A 19,418-nucleotide genomic window follows, 5' to 3' on the forward strand; every position below is an offset into this window, starting at 1 on the left:
CGCAACCATCAGAATTAGCTATGTCCTGCTGCCAATTGCCTTCCTGCTGAATCCACCACTAAGTACCTATGGACAAAAGGTCATTCTGTATTAAACTACCCCACCCCTTTACAGTGTTAGATAGTTTAGTGCAGTGGCAAAGAGCTACATTTTTAGAAACGTGTCTTGTAAGTGGGAGAATGTGCATTTATGACAAGAACATGATATTATTGGGATATGTGGCTACAAGGCTTTTATTGACACATTGTTAAATGTGCATTGCTTACCCTGGGTTGAAACATCTTCCGGGTCTGCTGTGTCTTGCTGTTAAATTCAACTTTCAAACCCCAGTACAAACAATAAAAACAGAAGTTCAATATGGTGATGCTGTTGTACAGACAATAAGCCTTACACTGCATGGCCTAAGATGCATTTTCTAAATAAGAGTAGGACCACATTACCATTGTAAATTTCAGTTGTTTTATTTATTTGTTAGGAACTGAAAATCGAACGTTGGTCTTAGACTTACCTGTAAGTAGCTTTAGTAACATCCTTTTCTCATGCCTATGAAGCTCTTGTAACTTTTTGAGGTAATGATATCAGATTTGTTTTTTATTTAGGTGAAGGGGAGTGCAGAAGAATTAAAGCAACATGTTTTGAAAAGTCGGTTAGAATACAATAAGAAATGGGGCCAGATGTACAACGCGCAAATTAGCGCTTCGCAAATTAAGAGTCTTTTGCCACTCTCAATTTGCGAAGTGCTATTATGCATGTACAACAGTGTTATTACACTGTTTTGCGATTCCCAATGGGGTCACAAATAGAGAGGTTCATGAATATTAATGAGCCTCTCGCAATTTGCGACCCCATTGGGAATGACAGGTCCTCCCAGGTAAGGTGGCCTGCTGGGCTTAGCAGACCACCATGTCTGGGACTGCTTTTAAATAAAGCTGTTTTTTTTAATGCAGCCTGTGTTCCTTAAAGGAAAACAAGGATGCATTTAAAAAAAAAATGAAACGTTTTCGTTTCATTTTTTAAGGGCAGGTAGTGGTCCCTGGGACCACTGCCTGCCCTTCAAAATATTTTTCCCTGCGTTTGCAGAGGGTAATGGGTCCCCTGGGGACCCCTTCCCTTTTGCGACCCCCATTACCACCCTGTAGAGGGTGGTAATTTGCTAGAGTTTTGCACACGCAAATGCGGCTGCAAAACCTTTGTACATGGGGTTGCACTCTCTATTAGGAAGGGAACGTCCCCTTTCTAATAGCGACTCGCAATTCCAAAATAGCGAGTCACAAATAAATTGGAACTCGCTATTTTGGTATTGTACATACCCCTAACGTTTTTTGCAAGCGCAAACGGGTTCGCAAACCCATTTGTGCATGCAAAATCCGTTGTACATCTGGGTCATGGTCTTTTAATTGAATTTTTTCTACAACCTGTACTAAAGCACTTCATGGGAAATTAGAGGTAACTTTGCTTCGCTAATAATTGATTGTGTTATAACATAATAAATAATTTAGGCTACATTCGGTTTCCAGTTGTTTTATCAAAAAATTGCAGAAACGTTCTCCAAGTGGTTTTATTGATAAAAGGTATCACACACCATTATAAACTCATATATAATACAGCGGTACATATTCTTAAACTATACAAATGTCCTTGGTCCTGATAACGTTGTGTGATGATTCATAGGTCACAATGATTTGTTCTCATTGTAGTCCACTTTAAATACATTCAGAAGTTGTTTTGTCGTGTTGATTGTCTTCATCGTCCTGGGTAGCGGAGGCACTGAGATGTTGTTCAGTTGTTCAGACACAGAATAGCCTTTACAATACTGTGTGGTACTAGAACACATTATCTTTAGTCACTGTTTTTGGCCCAAATAGGTATTTCAGTACAGTCCATATAATCTTCATCGCACACGATTTTCTAAGGCTTGCATCCGCTTTGTTATCTCTTCCAGTAATGATTAGTTAAGAAGAATAGACAGACTTGTATGCCTTTAGTTATTATTTCAACAAAAATCTGAAATTCAGTGAATTGGCGCAAAGCTGTGAATGTCAAATTTCTTACATTTTAGTAATTGTTTTGGAGCTGAGTAAGCATTGATCCTACTTAGAATAATCTACTGACAACATTAAAGTAGTAATTCCAACCTGGAAACAAAAAGAAAGGGTATAGCATAAATGAGACCTAAACAATGTCACTCCCTGTAGTAGCATTCTACAAGTAATTCTGTCATTTTGATGAATATCCATAATGAGGACGGTCAGCCTGACTGAATCAGGCTGCCAAAATTCCATTACGGAGAAATATCAAAATCACCAAATACATATCCACAAAAATAGTATTTTTTGTGGGAAATGGTATATATCTTTTTGAAAGAAAAGGAGAGAAATCAACATTGGGCAACACTAGGGGTAGCCTGGAAAGGGGGTGTAAAATAGTGCGTGGATAAAGGATATAGGGTAACTCTCGCCCCCTTAAAAAGGAGGGTAACGGGGTGGACCCTCCTTTTCAACAGGTAAAAGACAAAAGCAAAAACGAAGAAACATGTTTCTTCAAGAGTGATTTTCTTCAGGTTGGTTTCAACAACCTGGTGAAAGCCATTCTGACAGAATAATTCAGAATAAAGGTTCGAACAACATTTATCAGAACATCCAACCTTCTACAATTGATCCATCGTTGACTACTGCTTACAGATTCTCTGATCACAGCAGGAGTATTACAGCGACATATATAAAATCACGATCTGACCTCTGTTAAGGTCTTTCCACTTAACACTTCAGTGATATCCTACTGACCCCAAGCAGTGTCATAAAGCCAGAGATCTTCTAAACATCACCCCTCAAACCTGCATCGGTTTTACACTCAGCCTTACAACTGTAATACAAAGTTGCTACAACTTGCACCTCCAAGGCCATTATCATAACTTGAAAATTACTGTGGAAAAATGGATCCACCCTTATTGCATCAAAACTGCTCTTTAGCCATTTTATGAACAATACACAAACTATGCTTGTTATCTAGATAAGAAATTCTTGCAGATGATGTCACCAGGCTAGAAATATCAGATATTGTTCTCAGTCATAATAAAACCTTGTTAGTCCCAGCTTTACAGTTTTTATAAATTTCAAAAGAACAGACCAAACCACTTAAAAGGGCTGCCCCTTCAAGGTTTCAGAAGACATCCTCTCTCCATCACAGTTTGAAGAGATTGTAGACCTATTAGCTTCTACAATGACACGACATGTCAATGAGTTCTCTGTACCCAACAGATTTAAATGTCTATCTTTACACTGCTACTTAAAGACACCTACACGGCACTTGTCTGGGTTTTCAAATGGAATTATTTGCTTTCCAGCCATACATTGAAACTTATCACACCTTTACACTGTGGCACTCTGCATTTTGCAAAGAGACAGAAAAACCTTTCTAGCTGTGTACGAGGAACCCATTGTCATGACTGATGAAAGCATTTTAGTCATTCTCTTTGATTTGGCAGTGCATTCAAGACTGGAGTGCACAGCTTCCTTAATGATCGAATCACCACGACATTGGGCAATCAAGGTCAGAGCCTCAATATAGGAATTGTATAATTCCTCGTTGATCCAATGATCATTACCTGTGGTGTTTTGCAAGGATGCCTCTTGTCCTGCTAAATATATATTTCTATTTTTATGGTGCCCCTTGTAAGATGAGTTCAATGCGGCCCCATTACATCAACACATGTATATCGTACTCAGATTGGCCTGGTGTCACTGGGGTGCAATATTCTTTTTTCAGAAATCTCTCACTGTGGATTGTCATAAAAACTGGATGCACCATATGGTTTGCAGCACTTTGATTCTAATAATGACATTCCACTTCCTTTACTAAATCTGCATAACAAAAAGGTGTTATGCTAATTAATGACCTCAAAATGCCATCCTGAGTCAGCTACTTCATCACCAAAAAAATTTATTCTTTGCTAGCTCAAACGCATTCTCCCATACATATCTTAAAAACTGTCCATAGATAGCACAGTTAGTTGCCTAGACAACTTCAAGATAGAATATGGTAAAGACGACCTTCTGTCTTCCACAATACCAATTCTGTTAGATCCAGAGTGTTCAAAATGCAGTTGGAAACTGATAATTAAACTCAAAAAGAGACATTTTTCTCACCTAAAGAGTCTTCCCTGATGTCCTCTCAGCCAACCAAGGATTACATTGAAAATTCTTTAGTTTGATTGACTCTATCAAGGCTAATTTAGCCATCCAACAGCTGTTCTTAAACCAGGGATGTTTGGCCTTTTTGCACCCACTTGAGTGAGACAGGGATAAAAAATTGTCAGCCAGAGTAGATGTCAGCGCCTTATGGATCTCTGCAACTTGTGTAAGAAAGGTGAAAGTGCCATTGCTAGAAATGGACTGTTCTGCTGCCACCAAACATGGGATGACAGAGTCTTAAAGGGAAGCCATCCTATCACAGGGCTACTGTATGGTATTCTGCAGCAGGAATAGAAAGATGTAAACGCCAGTAATGATTGTTTTGTGCAGGAAGACGTCCCTTCCTGCACAAAAACAATCATCCCTGCAATGCAGGCACCCTTGCAGCATGACGCAAGGGTGCCTGTGCTTGCAGCATATTGTGTGCCATTGCAGGGGAAAGCACAGGGATGCGTCCTATTGTTGTTAATACAACGCATCCCTGTGCTTTGAAAATGACTCAGCACAGTGCAGCTAAAAGGCTTGCGGCGCCACGCTGTGTAATTTTCTTGTAGATGAGACCCTTTGTTCTTAACATATGCGATCACATTTTGAATTACTGCAATCGATTTAACTGCCCATACTTTATACAAGAGGCCTAAAAAAGTTTGAAGACCAAAACCTTAGAAGGATGAGTTCAGCGAACTTTCGTATCAAGGATCTGGGAATCAGCATTTTAACAAGGTTTGATTTCTGAAAATAATTTTTTACCAACGTTTGTTCCCTTTTTTTCCGAAAAAGGAATACAAGCTTGCGCCTCTGCTATTTTGTACTTTCTTATTGGGGTCCACCTCGCATTCTCTCCTCTTCATGGAAAAGGTAAAAAGAAAAAGCTAAAATACAAACTAGGCACAAAGGAGAGGACCAGAAAGGATATGTTGTTGGGTTAGTTTCCGTACGTCTTCATTCGCATGGTTCTGTAGATCCATTATGTTTTTACATTTGCACTGCTCCTCAGAGGCGTCAAGGAGATTCTCTGGAAGAAAGGAAACCACAGTTACCACCATAGATCAGTGGGGACATTAAATAAATACTGGATTAGCTTCGAGTGTACCCCCTGTCCAAGAAGGATGCTACCCTACTGCCATTTATTAACCATGTTGAAAATGAGCAAAAATCCAATTTTCTCAACATTATTTTCTCCGAAATTGTACTATTTTACTTTTTACAAATATAATATTCTGGATTAACAAACAGGGGTTTAGATTTTCCGGCATAATCCTGGGAAGTTCAAAAACTTAATTTCTGGGAAATTGCGAGCTCCGATTAGCTCATATCAACTGTTCTGCAGGCCATATTATATGCCCAAAATGCATTTATTTCAAGGATAGCAACATATACAACGTGTTTCTGTGCACAGGGCTCCTGCAAGTCACACAACAGAAACTCGCTAACGTGTGCCCAGGAGGGTGCAGTTTCGCCACGTGTCACCGAAGGCTGAACCAATCTCACCTTCTACCCGTGTCTTCAAACGGATGAGGGGTATCGAACAGGACCCGGAATCTGCGCGTGCTTTGCTTGGCACGGGCTCCTCGGCAACTTCTGGGTAAGAGGAAGAAACAAAGCTACGTTTACTTCCTTTAAAGCGTCACATGAACGTTTCCATTATTAGCAAACCTCCAAACAGTCACTTATATTGTTGTTTTTCCTTATCGGTGCAACATACATGTATGGATAGGAGTAATATAAATTTATAAGCAGGTGTAAAAAGGTCTACCTGTCCACTCTGGTATAAACAAAAAGAGTGCGTTTATTATGTCGTAATTACATTGTTAGGGCTAGTAGTGACAATGATTGTATGTCCGTGCAGTACATTTCCAGCAGATGGCGCTGCTGGTTAAGGGCTGGATATTGTTCCACTGAAACGAGTCAAGGTAATGTCGACGCTACAAGACCCTCTTTCGAACGCTGACGAGCCTGATGCTAGACATTCGTTCTGTGATATCAATTTTGAAGTCAAGACTTCAGGGTGGAAGTTTGTTCGCAGTGCAGCAGAGTAAATCATAGACATCACCACGTCTAATGACAGCTTAGGCAAGCGCCGTTAAAATATTTGTGTTAGTATTCCAGCATGTCTAGACTGCCCCCTACTCCTGGAAGCCCGAAGCATGAAGACAGAACCTAGCTAGCAATTTCTGTGTTATCGCGCCACGCACCAATTTTTAGAATAAGTGTTATTTTTTCGCAAAACTCCATAGGCTGCAGGAGTGGCTCGAGTATCTTTGGAGAGGGGGCAGATCCCAGTGACGTTGCTTGGTGGTTATATATTTTTGTACTTTTACAGAACAAGGGGCCTGTGAAATTTCCAACACAAACCAGCATCAGTCTCTGCTCATGAGTGTTCAGCAGAATCAAAGGCTTCCCCCTCTCTTGCCCATTTAACTTAGGCGTGTTTCTGGGCGCCACCAGCCTGTGGCTATCGTAAATCAGTAACCTATTCATCCAGCAGCCAGGGACTAACTAAACACATCTATTCTCACTGTCCCTTGAAGTGTCTAATTGTTCGTTGCAGGTTTCCAAACTATCAGAATGCGACATTGTTGCAAAGACATTTCTTATCAATGCTCAAACAAACGTATAGGTAGGCGTCTTAATATATGTTTATGAAAGCCGCGCAACAATAATTTGTGGGAATTTCTAGAATGATTTAAATGTTCTCAGATGCAATTTATTTGCATGCATGAGGACTCATGTTGTTTACTTGTAGATTTCACATACATAGTGGTGAATGCCTTCCTTTTCTCCAAGCTATAGGAAGCACGAAGATACTGTGTTTGAATCTCTAGTAGCTGGCGGCTCTTTTTAAGCCACCTAACCCAGGCATGAAGCAGTGCTTGGTTGCTTACAAAGCAGTAGGAAAGGCTGCACTTGGTCCTGCTTGCATTTCACATGTGTAGACGGTACCATGCCTTGCCTAAGCTTCACAGAAAGGAAGAGATCTTTTTGCAGTCATGTGCAGCGAGTGACTGCACCTCCCTGCAGGGAGATGTCTAAGGTGGCCTACTAGTACGGGAGAGGACCCCTGAAAAACAGTTCGGAAAGAGGTAAACCAGAGGAAAAAAACAATACAGCTAACAAAATTGCCTAATCGTATTTTATGTCGGTGTAATTCATACATTTTAACACAATTCATTATCCTTGAGCAAGAGCATTCACCGGAACCATTTATTACAAAAATAACTTTTTACGTTTTCTTGAACATTGCTAAATTTTTCATCTCATGTGACATAGATTCATATATTTGAAAATAACATTCATTTTAACAGAAACATAAGTTACATATATAGAAAATTGGCCATCCAAGATTCCACTCACACTAAAAATGTGTGTATAAGCACCACAAATGACTCCATCACACCCCATTCAATCAGACCCATACACACAACAGACCATTAAAAACAGGACGGTTAGTCAAACAAGATCATGCATTTAACCGTAACTTGATTTATTATTTACTTCAATTATTGCAATATGATTCTCTACTGTGTCTCAATACACTCTTCTCATTTTGTTGTAAGTCTAAGCAGGTTAAGAGATGTACAGAATGTTGTTGTCTTTTGAGTTATTGTATCATAACCGTAGTTTCGTATATGTTATTTAGTCTCTTTTCTTGGTCCGAAATCAGGTTAAAACGGTGCCTGTGTGAGTGGAATCTTGGCTGGCCAATTTTCTGGTTTTGATGTATATGATGTTTCTGTCAAAATGAATAAGTTATAGTGAAATATATGAATCTATGCCACATGAGAAAAAATTGATCAATGGTCACAAAAACGTAAAAAGTTATTTTTGTAATAAATGGTTACTGTGAATGTTCTGGCTCAATAATAATTAATTGTTTTAAAATGTATGAGTTATACCAACATCCAATTAGTGGAGTAGGCAATTTTGTTAGTTGCATTGATGTCTAGGGCGGTCCCCAGGAACTCAATCCCTCCTCCAGAGGTGATCATTTGGGCGTGCACGAACTGTGGCCACACCCCCATGCAAACAAGGGAATGCCCCTCTAGAATACTTCCCGTGCTATCTGAATTACAGAAGGTGCATACAAGCGTCTGAAGCTCATTCTGTAATACCAAAGCGTCCCAGGACATAAAAAGCGGGCACACATGCCTGTTGTACCTCTGTGGTACTTTGTTATAAAGCCCAAGTTGCACCATTTAACATAGCCTGTAGACCTATAATGCCAGGTATAATTGTGCTCACTAACAGATGTCTATGGCAAACCTGCTTCATTGATAACTGAAAGAAAAAGACAAAACAAAAAAAAAGAAAGAACCAAGCAGGTGAGGAAGAGCTGCACAAATATTCAAATTTAAGGCAGAGTGAGTGTAGCGTGTGGAATTGTAATAACTGTGAATATTTCCTCACGGCTGCACATGTTTAAGCCTTTCTCAGATACTGTATGAGGAGAAGAGAGAGCATTGACTCACAGTTAAATGTGCATTAAATGACAAAAGTATGGCTTTGCTACCAATCAAAAAGTAGTTGAATCAACTAAACAAACCTGGGGAAGCTTTGAAAACCACGGTGGTCTGGTCATGAAGTCAAAAAGGATGAGCAGGCTTAGAGACCCCTTTTCGGCTGATGCCAACCCAAATGACTGCATATCAAGTTCTACTTAAAGAGTCTACGGTTATGGTAGCTAGCTACAGGGTGCAAAGTTACCAGAGCGCCAGGAGCTAATGTTGGGTTGTGCAGTAGGAGATCATGGGGATGGGGAGCTATGAGCACACATGATTAGAAAAAACCTTCCCCATGTGTAAGAACCATCATGTGCCATAAAGGCACTAGTATGGGCCGGGTGACAGTACAATCTAGATATTATGATCCACTCGAAATATCACAGGAATTGGTCTCCAAGATTCAACGAATGCCCTAACTTGTCCACAATAGCATTAACTACAGTTACTAGACTCCACCAGAGAAAAGCAGAAGTAGGATTTTTTCAGAATATACTGAATTATTCTGAGATGTGAAGACAAGGTACAGAGCTGTGATCTGGCGCAGGGACAGCCCTGGCTACAGACACAATGCCATGGCGATTGCCGATCATGCACAAAAATACATTCAGGGTATAATGGGTCTGGGTAGGATGACTGAATGCTTTCCACGTGCTGGTTTATTGAAATTAAAAACTGGTTGAAACATATTTAGTGAGCTCCTAACTGCTGATGACATAAATGGATTTCTCCTGGCTTAGAAAGTGGCTTTATTCTATGGGGTGGAAGGTACAATGAAAGGTACTTTAGCTGTCTCTTGTGAGTGCTAATGAGACCGAAAGTGGGTCACAGCGTGTGGCAGCTGGTTACACGGTGGAACTGACTTGAAACTATGTTAGTGATGATGTAGTGTTTAATGTAGTTTCTATATCCATTTTCAAATTCACAATTTATTTCACATGTATGTAAGAATGGATCCATCCTGTGCCTATAATGTATATTACAGGCATGCATTTCTTTTGAGCCCATGTGACATCAATATAATGTCAGCCAGATGCACTGGCTTGCCAATCCTTTTTTACACAGAGGTTATTTTTGAGGCATTAATTTCCTTCATCAAGATTCGTCCAATTTTGTAATCTGTTTTTGTGACCTTTGAGGACCTTATTAAAGGATCTTGTCTTTGTGTGCCCGACTTTGACCAATGAGAGTATTGTGGGTCCACCCCAGTGATGTAACGAAAGGCCTGCATCAGTCATATTTAGTGTAGTAAATACAGTAAGTAAGGAGCAACACAGTTAGACAATTGCTACTTATAGCATTGTTAAGAATTGAAATATTTACAGGATGGATGCTTTTGACTATGTGTAGAATGCATTTCCGCGCCGGAACACTCTTGAGTATCAGTGCGCGTTATAAAATTAAAAAGCATAACATAACATGGGGCATGGCAAAGGAAACATTCAGGGAATGGCTTGCAACTCTATGAAAACTGGATTATAAAGGGCAGAAAAAAGCCTCTGTGGTTGCTGCAAGGGATTCAGTAGCATCGACTGCAGCAACACAGATATCAAAGATGCAAGGAAATACATTTGTGCTGTAGTTTTGTAGTTGTTGTGATGCAGCTATTTCAGTGTGGTGTTGCAACTGTAGTGTAGTGGTATTTGTAATTGTGGTGTACTTGTAGTTCAACTTGTAGTGTTCTGATTAACCTTATTGTACAGTACTGATGTTAATGCAATTTGTCTGGAGGTAAGAGTTATAATAAAATAGAAAGATGTAAAACATATACTTGGTGTTGGACATGGCCTTTCTTAGTGGATTTCTCTAAAACGTTTTGCTTTTTGTCGTCCTGGGTTTTGCTGATTCTCTTTCTGTGGCCTTAGGACTCTGGACGCATTCCCACTGTAATGCAATGTGAAAGTGCACACACCCTTCCTACCCATGATAGGAAGTGGTGCTTACTTGATTGGTTGAGATGTGATATCTGTGAGTGCCCTGTAAAATGTTACACCACATACCCAGGGCAGGTACTGCACTGGCTAATGCTGGGATGCAGCACTGATTGTGCCACCCACCAGAATAGCCTCCCAAACATGTATCAAGCCTGCCAATGCTGGTCAGTGAGTGTGCATTTGCACTTGTGCTCAGGTTGGCATTTCTAAACCAGTAGCTAATGCTAAGTGGGCCATTCACTACAGCTTGAACACCCCTAGGTTAGGGCCTGAAGGGTGGAGCAAGTGGTAGCTGAAAGGCAGGGCAGGCACACAGGGGTGTTCCCTGCCCAGGTAGCGAAGAACCCCCATGTAGGGTTTCCCTACCTAGGAGGTCAGCTATTCCCATGGGACAACACTGGGGTTTTGCTGATTCCCTTTTAGGGGCCTTAGGGCTCTAGGCACTTTCCCACTGTAAATGCAGTGCGAAAGTGTGCCCTCTCTTCCTACTCACGTTTGAAGTAGTGCTTACGTGATTTAAACATGCCTCAAGCCTGCCATAGCAGGCCTGTGTGGAAGCAATTACACTTATGCTAAGGCTGGCATTTCTAAACCACTGGCTTCGATGATCGTGCCTCATCTCTCTTGTGCAACACGCCGACTGCATGTTCAATGCGTGTGGCATCTGATTCATCGCTTATGACCCTCGAAGATGAGGGCATACCCGTTTTAGTGCCTCATTCTACCTCATGTGGCACTGTTGAACTTGCGCCTGTGTGTGTTTGACCTGAATTGCATGGTGTGACTCCAATCAACGCACACCAGACATTTCGCCTCATTTCCAGGGAGGTACAGAATTTGCAATTCTTTGTTGTGTGTGACCAGAATTGTCTGGTGTGACTCAGATGAACATGCACCAGACATTGTGCCTCATTTTAAGGGCGGTACAGAATTTGCAACTTTTTGTTGTGTTCAAACGTAATTGTCTCTTGCAACTCAGCTCAATGTGCACAAGATGCTGTACCTCATTTCCAGGGAGGTACTGTGTTTGCGACTCTGCATTAAATGACCGCAACTGTCTGTTGTGACTCGTACCAATGCAGACCAGACGTGCCTAATTTCCAGGGAAACACGGTGGAGCGGGTTCGTGTTCTGGGGTGCCTGGATTTTTCGGTAGCTACTTTAATGGACCTGGGTCTGAATGGGTGCCTCCTTCTTCCGTTAGACCACCCTGCTTCATCCCCCATTTGTTGATTACTCCATTTGGTACCCTCAGTGTTGCGGACCAACTTCCCTCTCCTCACCCAGCCTGAAGACTTTGTGTTGCCAGGTAGTATTGCCCGGGTGGTGAAAGTAATTGGTGGGCTAAAGAACGCTTCCAAGAGCGACCAGAAGTGAGCCAAGAGACTGGTGACCCCCCGTGCTTTGCAGAACTGGGCTGGTGCCAGAAGGCACAGCATGGAATCGCTTGATTGAACAACTATCGCCCTCAGCATTCTTTTACTCCGCATACTTTTGGTGATATTCCTGAGTAGTGGCCAAACCTCCATTTGTCGAATGCCACCTAATTAGCCCTCCTACCTACCCCCACCTTCTTCCCTGGAACACTGACTAAGCGTGATTTCGCCCACGATCGGCCTTGTATCTGGGGAAGGTTTTCTTTATCTCCAGCCCGGGGGTGTAGGGTATGGAGGGCTTAGGTCCTGGGGTCTGCATGTGAATTAATAACTGACTTGCTAGATATCATTTGCACCTCATTATCATGCTGTGTACATATGTGTATGAGTGCTCTCCATATGGACCTGCCTGATCTGTGGCACCGGGTAGAGGTGCTGAGTGAGTATGTAAGGGAGCATTACTTATACAGCATGGCAGTGTTGCTTTACACATTACACAGGCTATTGTACATTCTTTACACATTACACAGGCTGTTGTACATTCTATGGACAGCTACACAAACAACTGTTGTTTTGTCTATTTCAGTGCTTTGTAAGGTGACTGACTTATCAAGATCTGGCCCTTTGATGTTTCGTTACTACTTCAGGAGCCGGTGCTTTAGGATTTATCATATGCGTACTTGAGTAAAGGCGCAGCTGCAGTTCACTTATATTAGTTCTTATTTCATTAGCGACCGAATTTTGGGACTATGGTGGAGTTGGCCTAGTCCAATGGGGTACGGGTCGGATATTGATATTTGGAGATGGTTTTTAGCTCTATACTTGCCATTGCTTCTTGTGCAGTGCGGTTTGAACTCAGTATCTTTTTAAGTACAGATTAGACCATCACCCTTACTGATTATCCGTTGTGCCGCATTCCGTCGGCCTACAATATTGCCTTTGCGCCTTGAGAAAGTCTGAATACAGATATGTACAAATGAAATACTTGTTGGCTTCAGTAATTGCTGGGAATTTCTTTTACAACAATAAAAAGTACTATTTAACGGAAGGTGTTTGTGGATTATTTCTGAAAACCCCACAAGATTGGAATATACCACACTCGCCTTAGGACTTTAGGGACTGATCATCATATATTATGACAAACAAATATCCGATACGCTTATTTTGGGTTTATTGTAATTAATATAGGGTGTGCTGTAACAGCTTCTTCGTTATTGCTTTACACATTGATTTCTTGCCAAAAGCATACTAAGTTTGACGTTGGTTTTTACCCGTGCGGCCTTCGACCCACGGTGCTGCTTAAAAGTATTGAAATTATCTGTGTGTACACATTTCTGATACTGTTCTGATCTGGGGTGCACCCTATAACTGTGTGGTAATGAATTATAGTAATTGCCAGTGTTGGCCTTGTTCTGACAATGTTGTCACAGCATAATGGTGCTGGGGGAGGGTGGGGGGGGGTAACATATAATCTTTACCAAGTGTGTAAATTACTGATGTCATTTCTACACGGTTGGGACTAGTACTGCTAGTGATATTTCCAAATGTGATTTATGCCCAGAAATAACCGATGTTCATGTTGTGTTAGTTAATGTGTGTCTTGAATACAAATTGTATTGTCATACACCACGTGTGAAGTCTCTTTTATGGCACTCAGTGTATTTATTGTGTGAGAGTGCTGTACCTATGTTTTACACATTGCCTCAGAGATAGTGCCAAGCTACCCAAGGGTGAGCGCAGGTTATATAGTGAGTGAAATCACCCACCCCTGACTGGACTGGTAGGTTCTGCCGGGCCTCATCCAACCAGAAGGTGCAAATTATAACACATGAAATTTAAATTTTATGCATTCCACAAACTCTGTCTAGTAGGGAGGCTGCTCACAGTGTGGATTGTGGGCCGTGCTTTGTTTGTTTTTAAAAAGTGCAGGGGTCTAAAGTTTTTATTAGAAGCCTACTGCCGGCGCTTGCCAAATATCAAGGTTGACTAGTTTTCTTATACAAAAATAATGAAAAGTGAAAAAGGACACTGGTAACACTTTTCGACCGTTGGTTTAGGAAAAGTAATTAGAATACCCTCAAAAACTCAATGTTGTTAGGAGTGCGGTATATATGTTTCATCCGCCCCACATTGAAGTTATGGCAGTTATCATCGGGTGTTCCAATTTGTGTTAGTTGCCAGCCTCAACCAGAGGCACCTCTGGTCTCAAGTGCAGTGTCAGAGATAGAGGATTTTTCCACAAAATGGTGTAAAAATAAATGTTATGAAAAAAGGAAGAAATTGTTAAAAAGGGGGAAGAAACACCCAAACTATTTTAATGAGGGGTGAGTTCCCGCTGGTATAAAATATGTTGATACTATGGAAGATCGGGTTACTGGATCTAATGGTATTATAAAAAGATTGTCGACATGTTTCAGCTCCTTAGGCCCGAGGGTCCAGCTTAATCTTTTAAAATGGGTTAACGGAGAACTGGCAATACATCCATATCTTTTAACTTAGCCCGCTATATACTCAATAAATATAGGCCATTGACAGCAACCTTGTTTTAAAATGGTTATTGTTTCCCCTTTTTTAACTATTCCGGGAACCATTCCAAATTTACCGTATCCTAATATTGGTGCTTTTCCCTGCGCATTTAAACGCCCCATACCCGCACAGCCTTGTTATAACAGTGCAAAAATGCGCACGGTAACCTAAACCATGACAAATAATATCAAATCAGCTGTGCCATTCATGTATTGTGTATAATAACTTTGCATAACACCCATGATGTCGACGCTACTTGCCTACCTTAATCCAGCATAGGGTACACCTTCCAAACGAAAGAATTAGTAACATAAGGCTTACTTAAAGAAGACGATATTTACTTCTTTCTCCATGATTTTCCCACTACCACAAATGATTTACTAACAAAATTTTGAAAAAAATTTGAATGATTATTGTGAATTGTTGTATGTCTTTGCATTGCTCTATTCCAGAATTCATGAGCGCCGACTTCCCAACAACGATTGTCAAAAGAATGACCTTTTGAAAAATACTGCACAAATCGTGTGAGTAACAATATATATATGTTAGTCCTGACGAAAGCTCCACAGACCCCTCGGGCCTAAGGAGCTGAAACATGTCGACAATCTTCTTATAATACCATTAGATCCAGTAACCCGATCTTCCATAGTATCAACATATTTTATACCAGCGGGAACTCACCCCTCATTAAAATAGTTTGGGTGTTTCTTCCCCCTTTTTAACAATTTCTTCCTTTTTTCATAAAATTTATTTTTACACCATTTTGTGGGAAAAATCCTCTATCTCTGACACTGCACTTGAGACCAGAGGTGCCACTGGTTGAGGCTGGCAACTAACACAAATTGGAACACCCGATGATAACTGCCATAACTTCAACGTGGGGCGGATGAAACATATATACCGCACTCCTAACAACATTGAGTTTTTGAGGGTATTCTAATTACTTTTCCTAAACCAACGGTCGAAAAGTGTTACAAGTGTCCTTTTTCACTTTTTTTTTAAAAACCTTTATTGTGTATCAATAGCATACATATACGGGCCGACAACCACCTGGCCGGCCTCGAAAGCAAATATGAGCACATTCGCCAGCAATGAAAAAACTCAGCAGTCCCCCCATTACGAAATACGACAGTATGTCCAAAACAATACTTCAGTTGAACGTGACCATTGAGCTACAGGATTCGATATGGTTAATTTTACAATTGAAAATAAGAAGGATCAGGTGCAGTATAGTCAACCGAGGACAGGGAGTGAGCAACGCCCACAACAGGATATCAACAGACCAAATAATAATAATTGAGGTATCGGTGCTGAAGTATACTGATCAGGATGAGAGACACATAACCACATTTCGCACCAGTCATCGCCCACCCCAGGAACGTAGAGTTATCGTAATAGTAAGCACAAAAAGCATAGAGACAAAAATGACAAAAGGCGCAATATCAAACCGACATGCTGACCCAAAAAGAACAGAAAGATAAAGAAGACAAAGAAAAGGAAAAGAGAAAAGACAAAAAGGCCCATAGAAACTGAAAATTGACAAAACGAAAGAACCCCCCATCCTCACCCCCCACCCTGCACCTCTGCAGAGGCTACGGCCTACCCCCCCCTTAGCAGCGTGCCTGTCGCCCACGGAGAATACCGGAAATTTAGTCACAGAAAAGAGAAAGAAAATATATTTTATAAAACTGGAGGAGGGCCATCTGTACGGGCTCCCGGCCAACCCCTCCCACAAAAAACACTCCTCCCCAAGCCCTATAGTACACAACAGCAATCAATCAAGTCAGTCAGTAATGGGGAGAATTATCAAAACACTGTACAAAGAAGCGTATCAAAAATAACGCGCGCCCCCCATCCCCGCCAGCCACCTAGATGTCAACATTGAAGGGATACATCTCACCCTTGGCCAGTCCTCGCAAGTCCCATGAGGCATATCTGCCAATCGATTCTCATAGCCAGGAGAAAGAAACAGAGTACCCAAACAAGGCCGAAGAGCAACACGAACATACAAGATGGACGTCGCTGGCCACCAACAAAGTCATCAGAACATACGGCCATCTTCCCTAAGACAGTCCCAGCACACGCAGTCCACATCGGGAACGCAAGGACAAGGACGGAAGAAGCAGGCACGGGAGACAGCCGTCGCTGTGACCAAGCATGGGGTGTCAGTAGCGGTGCAGAGTACGAAGCCGCCATCATCTGCTGTGAAGGGGGACCATCAGAATAGTCCAGGCCGACGGATAGCTGGCCATAATTCACCTCACAGTCCAATCTCACATGTACCCCTCCGGAAAGAGGGGCGGCCACGGAATCCCCTTCGAAGATAGTTTGGGGCAGATCCTTATGTACCAGGGGGCCGTCCGATCGTGAGTGTCCCAGCAAGAGCGTAACACCGTCCAGCTTCCTTCCCAGCTCACGGGAGCTATGTTCCCAGGCAGATCGAAAGTCACCAATAGCAGCAAGGATATCGCCGCAGGACAGCGTAGTCCTTTTCTCCCATATCGCAGCGCCACTTGATTGTACATACTCCCCCCCCCCCTTGTTGGACCCCGGTAGCCAGGATGGCAGCTTCCGTCCTGCGACACTCCGGCGTTTCCATCATAAACGGGGACTGGTAGTCGATCAGAAGCAGATCAGCTAGATGTGGCCGCTATTCGATGCGTGAAGACAATGAAGGCAGACTCACGAGGAGAGATCTCCCGCAGCTATCGTCCTCGCCCCGAGTATCGTCAGCTGAAAATTCGGGAGTGGCCCGCGAAAATTAGGCCGAATCTTAAACAGCGTCGGAGCAACTACAATATGTGCTCCGCAGGCATAAAATATATCCACCAGGCCAGCGCTTCGGGGGGTGCCACATCGCCACGTTGCTTGTCAATTAAGGCGTCCGTGGCAACAATCCGGCCAACAGCCACTGCGCACCAGTAGACCGACTCCGCCTCAGTACAGATGGCCGCTGTTGTTGCCTCGGCACCCGGCCATTTTCTGCAGCTTACGTCCCGGCTCCAGAGACTGTAGGGCCGCTGACTGCCGCCGCGGATTTCTCCGGTTTTGGGGCTGGCAGGGATCTGGGGACCGCGTCATCAGTTTCAGCGCTCCTTCCCCAACACAGAATGTAACGCGATGCCAGGATGAAGTACAGGATAGTCATGCGGGGCTCGGAGGGTCACGGAGCCGGGAGCCTACGCGTCCGTCTCGATCGCCATCTTGGCTCCTCCCCCCCTTTTTCACTTTTTGATTATTTTTGCTCTTACCCTGGGGAAAGAAAAGGACATAGAGATCCCTCATCCCTCCCTGTTAATTGAATTATTATATAAGCAGCGTGCAGCTGCGGGATTTTCGAGGACAATTAGTCCCCAAATAAGAAAACAATTTTTCCTTTTGAATAAAAGAAAATATGGAAGGTAATGTTGGATTAAGCTATGACGCAAGCGACATCGATGAAATACTGGCAGCCCAACCACTCCTACAGAATACAGACCTGACAGAAGCTTTGGCCCAGACAGACGATTGGGACACTCTGACAGAGAAGAAAAGGGACCAAATTCGAACTGCCATTCATGGTATCATTATGACAGAATACCTCGGGTCCAAAACTGCACCAAGAGGCCTATGGGTTAGCAACACACCGAGAATCTTTCTACATGATCTTGCGTTCCGCAAAGACTGGTTTTCCATCTCCTGGAAGTGTACCCTAGACTATCTTGTATTAATTATCAAGACAGCCAGGCGACTTTCAGAAACCCTTTTAGCGGAAATCCAAACGTGTGAAAATGAACTGAAGAGAGGTATTAATCCCCTTGTATATAAGAAAAGATTGGAAGAAATAACAAAAGAAATGGAAGAAACCCAGGAGTTCATCATGCAGAGCAAACTGCAGAAACTTGGAAAAGACTTAAAAAAGTTCAGCCAAGAGAAAATGCACCCCTACATAAAGGATGACTACTCCATTCCAGACCCGGGCTCAGATAATGAGTCAATAGGGAAAAACTCTTCCAATAACTCTGTCAATAGCTCTGAAGACTACACCCCAAAAAGAGGCCGTAACAACTACAGATATCAACGTCCCAGAAGGGGGAACAGATGGCAACGACCATATTACCCTGGCTTCAATATACCATACTACCAACCGTTTGTTCCCCAATATGGGGGATGGATGGACCCGTTTAATCAAGGGATGCAACAGATGCCCCAAATGGTAGACCATCAAATGGCAGGACAACAAAATACAAACCAACAAGAACAGCCTTTTTTATCCAGAGGCCGAAGTCAATCCCGAGGCAAAAGGAAGTCCCTGACTTGGCAAGATCAACAGAGGAACGTACAGACCCGGAGTATGGCAGCAGCACAACCCTCAACCAGCAAGACCAATCATTGATTGTCAACCTCTCAGATACAGAATTAACGGAAGATCAAATCAGAATTCTTAACAAAGGTTTAGGTTATGTTCCGACCCCCCAAATGGACACTTTCAAACTCAAATGCAAGTTAGCTGAATTCTGTAGAGTATTGAAATTAAAAGCATACTTCTCGAACAGCACCTCCTCAACACAGGAAGGAGACACTACTCTACGGAACAAATCTACCTTCAATCCTCCAGCATTCAGTGTCCCCCCTGAATTACAAACCTTTGATCAAGCTCTTTTGAAAGGTGTGGATAATATGGAGCCGAAAAAAACCTTCCAAAACCTTACTAAAAAGGAACGTTTGGCAATAGAGGCACTACAAACAAATGAAGCAATAGTGATCAAACCGGCCGACAAGGGGGGAGGCACGGTAATTTTAAGCAAGACAGGTTACAACCAACAATGCCTCGCCCTTTTGTCAGACACAAGGTTTTATAGAAGGATCATTGTAGATCCAACAGAGAGACTCCAAAATACCATATCAATGATG

The 19,418-nt window shown here is 42.4% G+C and overlaps 1 protein-coding gene across 2 annotated transcripts in view; it reads right to left on the reverse strand.

The window, feature by feature from the left end:
- Window positions 1–1,544: 1,544 nt before the first annotated feature.
- Window positions 1,545–19,418, reverse strand: part of MATN2 (matrilin 2) — a 669,488-nt gene continuing 651,614 nt past the window's right edge. For both annotated transcript variants that reach the window (XM_078686985.1, XM_078686983.1), the window contains exons 17-19: window positions 5,682–5,771; window positions 5,107–5,205; window positions 1,545–1,941 (exon numbers count right to left, since the gene is read on the reverse strand). In XM_078686985.1, coding sequence (XP_078543111.1) covers window positions 1,892–1,941; window positions 5,107–5,205; window positions 5,682–5,771 — 239 coding nt within the window. In that variant the 3' untranslated portion in view covers window positions 1,545–1,891. The remainder of the gene's footprint in view (window positions 1,942–5,106; window positions 5,206–5,681; window positions 5,772–19,418) is intronic.

This window comes from Lissotriton helveticus, chromosome 4_1 (assembly GCF_964261635.1).
Source record: "Lissotriton helveticus chromosome 4_1, aLisHel1.1, whole genome shotgun sequence".
Classification (NCBI taxonomy): domain Eukaryota; kingdom Metazoa; phylum Chordata; class Amphibia; order Caudata; family Salamandridae; genus Lissotriton; species Lissotriton helveticus.